The 5,298-nt window shown below is 40.7% G+C and overlaps 1 protein-coding gene across 1 annotated transcript; it reads right to left on the reverse strand.

The window, feature by feature from the left end:
• Positions 1-2,000: 2,000 nt before the first annotated feature.
• On the reverse strand, positions 2,001-2,591 carry LOC137572175 (uncharacterized). The gene has a single exon (XM_068283941.1). It carries the CDS (start codon positions 2,589-2,591, stop codon positions 2,001-2,003), a length of 591 nt encoding a protein of 196 aa, XP_068140042.1.
• Between the last annotated feature and the right edge of the window lie 2,707 nt (positions 2,592-5,298).

Genomic DNA, 5,298 nt, shown 5'->3' on the forward strand with positions numbered 1-5,298 from the left:
TATGATTGTCTTATTTTTACCTTATTTTATATGTATAATCTAAACACCAACATACTCCTGGCCGTTGAACACCTGTTTAACGTTATCCAACGTTGACAGCAAAATTGCTAGGGGCTGGGGTTGCTGCAGCAGGAGTCGGTATGGGATTGACGATCCTCACAGTTGTCTGCTGTGAGCCATTGTGCCTTGGGGCAGCAAAATTTCTAGGGGCTGGGGTTGCTGCAGCAGGAGTCGGTATGGGATTGACGATCCTCACAGTTGTCTGCTGTGAGCCATTGTGCCTTGGGGGTTGGGAGCATCTCCTTATTCAGTGTACCATCACAAGAACCAATGGTATTGTTACCGCTACGTAGGAGACAATCACATGGTGTGCCGGCTGGCTGGGGTCTTCTGGTTACTTCCAGTTTTGCTTAGTTTCCAGTTTTCCTTGAATGTTGCTTAGTTCGTCGTAGCTTAGCTGCATCTTCGTGAATTGTGTTGTCGTTGGCGGTGCTTTTGTTAGGCCAATGGTGAAGTTGCCAAATCGGACATATGACAATTTCATTGTGTCTGTCGTAGCTATACGGTGACCTGTTATTTGGATAACAGAACTCCTTGCTGTACACGTCGGGTCTAGAATTAACAATCCAGTCTTCTTATTGGTGACACCTTGTATGTTATCGTTACAGATCACTGCGAGTTCAATTGGTCTGGTGGTGGCAAAAATCCACAGATTTTCGTGATACATGTCGTACCACATGAATGCCTGCCTGTATGTTGCATCTGACAAGTTGATGATTTTATGTTTTTAATTAGCTGAAACTCACAGTTGCTATTAGCCGTAAACGTCGTTTGCTTATCAAACCAAATATATTGCTCGTTGAGCTGATGGCGTTGTTTCAAACCTGCTCTTGGGAGCCCAATGTATTGATTCTGTTCTTAGTTGACAGAAACAATGGGAATTTTAGTGATGTTCATGATTACAATCCCATGAGTTCCAATTGCCGGAATGGGTACCAGGTTATACAGTTGCCATTAATGGAAACGTGACTTTAAATATCACATGATTGTTTGCGATTGTGCCTTCTGTCTTCATTAAGCCATATAATTGCAAGACGTCGTTATCTGGAACTGGAAAATCCAAAACAAACGGAAGATGTCTCTTAAGTTGGTTCAGATGTTCCCCAAGCTAGCCTGGTGATAGTAGTAACGGGCTTATTTTGCTATGATGGGCATCTCTAAATAATCGGGAAATTTCGTATGAATTCGTTGCAAATTCCCTGCAGTCACTGTCATCTGAGTAGTTAGCGTGATATACCATTGCAATGCTTTTACCGCATTGTCTTGAACCTTGTTTATGTCGTTTATTTGTTGCTTCATTGGTTGCATCTGATTTTCAATTGTGGCTTCGTCTCGCTTAATGATATTTATCATTGAGTCAATGACCGATGTCTGGTTTTGCAGCAAACTCAATAAGTAGTCTTCATTCGATTTAACCTTTCGTATCGTGCCTGACATCTTTGTTGCTTACTTGGAGTCCAGCAACCAAATAAGCCGTTCGCAATGTTTCCAATTATATCTCATGGCGATCGTCGTTGGCGTTTTATGCGAAGGAGATCATTTCCATTCCGTAGCTCTGAGTCGACATGCTTGAATTGTCTCTGCATTGCGGTGCATGCCTCTGGAACCTTCATTAACACGCCACGAGTTCGATTCTGTGTCATTTGTCTCGATTTTGTGTTTAATCGCCGTCTCTCTAAGAAAGGGAGCCAATTTATAGATAGCCCGCTTGTAGCTGCCTCTGGCTGTTATAACGTCTACCACGCGGACGTATCCATCCAGTCCTGGATATAATTTAACAATTCGTCCAATCGGCCACTGCAAGATTGGTACTTTACCCTCCTTTAGAATTACCATAATGCCTTCTTTGACGTTGTTATATGGTTTCTTCCATTTCGATGTACCCTGCGATTCCTGTAGGCACTCCTGAGACCATTCAACTTAACTGGTATGAACTTAAATTAAACTCCTTTTTGGTTGCAAAATTCCATGATAGTGCCTGCTGCCTTTTCTGAGTGTATTGTATCGGTCAGTTCCTTTAGTTGATTGTTTGCTCCAACAAAGTTTGTTGCATTATCGCAGTATAATGTCTGGCATCTTCCTCTGCGCCCAATGAAGCGCTGAAGCGCACCCACAAATGAGGAGGTGGACAGGTCTCCGACGAACTCCAAGTGTACTGCCTTGGTTGCAAAGCATACAAATACTGCAATGTAAGCTTTGTCGCGACGTTTTCCTCGAACTTTATGATGGATCCAGAATGGTCCACAATAGTCTACTCCGGCGTTGAGAAAGGGTCTATTCTGAGATAACCGGTGCTCAGATAGGTCGCCCATGACTTGTTTAAAGAACTGAGGCCGATACTTGGTGTATGCTACGCAGCCCTCGATCACATTCCGGACCATCGGTTTCACCTTAATGATGTGATACTGTTGCCGAGCTATCCCGCGTAGTGTCTCATGTCCACAATGAAGATTCTCTTCATGAAGTTTCCGTAGTATCATTTTTACCACCGGATCGTTATACGGCATCAGATATGGATTCCTTGTTTCCATTGATACTGGTGCTTGTTGTAGCCGAGTTGCTACTCGTATGATTGAATGTTTATCCAGTATTGGTGGCAATGTTGCCACCGTGCTTTTGCAATCCAGCGATCCAGGTTGATCAGGTCGTTTCTTTAAGTGCCGTAATTCATATGCAAATTCTGTTTCTTGAATTTGCTTGATGATTATTCTTCGTGCTTGGTCCAACTCTTCCAACTCTAACTGAGTCGTTGGTTTCCTGTTCTGCTTGTGACAAAAGCGTAGCACATACGCCACGATTCGCTGTAGCCGGTAAAATGAATTTCTGTGATTTACCGTAGTGCAGTGGCAGTCACCATGCTGAATACCTTGGTTTTCTTCTCAGCGGTATCCAACGTGTGATCTGCAGGCTTAAATGGTGCTCGCCAGCCACGTTGTGATCCATGCAAAAATAGTGGTCCATACAACCATAATGTATGTGTGCTAAGCTGGGCTGCTGTTATGCCTCGAGACAGAACATCAGCTGCGTTGAGCGCTGATGACACATGATGCTATTGCCTTAGATGTGATACTGCATGAATTTTGGTCAACCGATTAGCCACAAACGTGTAGAAATGTGATGCCCGTGAATTAACACAAGAGAGTACTACTGTTGAGTCTGACCAGAGGAATGATTCTACACTTTCTGAACCCAATTTGAGATCCTGTCGAACTCAATCCGTGAGTTCAGCTCCAAGTACAGCTGCATATAGTTCCAGCCGGGCTAGTGTCTGGTTGATCGGACATAAACTGCCGCTCCATACGCCTTTTATGATGCATTAACAAATGTATGCAGTTTTGCGAATTTTGGGTAGTTGCTATGATTGTATCGATTGCAATACAGGTGGTGATTGTATCACTACATTTTCTGCTGGTGCCACACAGAATTGCAGTATTGTATTTTCCGCGGCCACAAACGTAGTTATATTATATCGGTCTTCGGCTGGATTTTCTGATAGCCGATTAATCTCATAATGGATTTTTTTTAATTTGCATGCATAATTTGTCGACTACCGACTTGTAATTCATTTTTTCTTCAGGCACTATTTGTCTTAATGTCCGGACAATGAACCCAGCAGCGCACTTTGCTTGCAAACCAGTGGATTGATCTTGACTAGCTCTTCCTCTCTTTGGCGAGCTTGCCTCTCTAGTTTTATTTTTGCCAAATGGTCCTTCCAATGCTTCACTGTATTAGTTACAACCGCCTTTATTTTGCTGAAATAGTACGTTACAAAGTAGTCATCTTCAGTTGGCACGTTATTTAATTTGTCCATTAGCTCCTGGTGACTTTTCTCAAAGTTCTCCTACATGTACTGCAGGAGCTCAAGTTTCTCCCCGAAACAAGATGGTTTCGTTTTCCTGGCGATAGAGTCTTTTTTGGTATTTCGAATGAAGGCCTGAATTGCCTCTCCCCGTTCTGTTTGCTGCTTATAAAACTCCTCCATGTTATTTTATATTCTTATGTACTTGCTTATTTATACTATTACTTGACCCGATGGGAGTTTCTTTATTTTGTCAAAGACAGGGAACGCTCCGACTCGTTCCTTAAATTGGTCAAATCTAGCACAAATAAGAATAAGAAAAAAGACGTCGCCTTTTTATTTAGTGTTTAACAATAGTTAATTTCCAATAACAATAGTTATTGGAGTGTATTTCCAAAATATCTATTGTTTTTACACTGATAAACGGCATGACAGTGACAACAGGGGTGACAAATTTTTGAGTTTCTTTTATTTGTGATATCTTTTCAACAATTGATGACTAATGCCAAAGTCTAATACTCGTGCGTACTATTTGGGTTACTGACCAAGTTAACTAGGTCAGAGATTGCTGACGCCAAGGAATGCAACAGAGGTTATGAGTTGAACAACCTGTTGACACAAATCGTTGTGAAATGTTTTTGAGAAGGTGATCGCCTAGTTGATCAACTTGGGTATGCACTGCTACCCCGTTGCGGAAAACCAACTCCTAGTTTTCCAATAAATTGTTTTTAGTTAATCAATTGCGATGTTTTAGTCGGGACCCCAGATTGATGTGAAATGCTCATAACTCGAAAACGAAATGGTAAAACAACGGTATTTTTTCATATTATCTTATTTCAAGCATTCTTCGCTCTTTCTGGTGCGTCCAAGCTTTGGAATAGAACCGTTATAAAGTTGTTTAGGTTTTATATTTGCATTCGCAAAAATTCAGTGGAATTTTTGCGCCACTTGAATAGAACATGCATTTTATTAAATTTGTATCGTTGGCACGCGCCCACAAAATTTGGTTAAGTAAAACTTTTTTCGTAATTTGAAGTGTGTATTAAATTTAAAAATTAAAATGGGTCGTGGCACTTCCTTATCTGAGTCGGAAAAGGGGAAAAATCCAAGCTTACAAGGATTCTGGACTTTCTATTGCCAAAATAGCAAAAAAAAAAAAATGTACTCTTTAAAGCGGCAAATGCTTCGTTGCATTTTTTGGAGTGTAAAATAAACAGACTCACCCTGTGATTTTGACTAATTTGGTCCTTTATTAAATCAAACATCAAATTTAAAAAAAATGTTTACACTATAAGATATTCCTTTTAAAATGTGTTTTTAAAATATTTTATTTTTTAAGGTATAGTTTTAAAAAGTTAAAAACAAAAGTAGTTAACAAGAAACTCCACTCTTGTTGTTCCGAGGTGTCTAATAAAGGCTTTATGTGTATACAGCTATAA

The sequence above is a fragment of the Drosophila tropicalis genome, unplaced genomic scaffold (genome assembly GCF_018151085.1).
Source record: "Drosophila tropicalis isolate 14030-0801.00 unplaced genomic scaffold, ASM1815108v1 contig_258, whole genome shotgun sequence".
Taxonomy (NCBI): Eukaryota; Metazoa; Arthropoda; class Insecta; order Diptera; family Drosophilidae; genus Drosophila; species Drosophila tropicalis.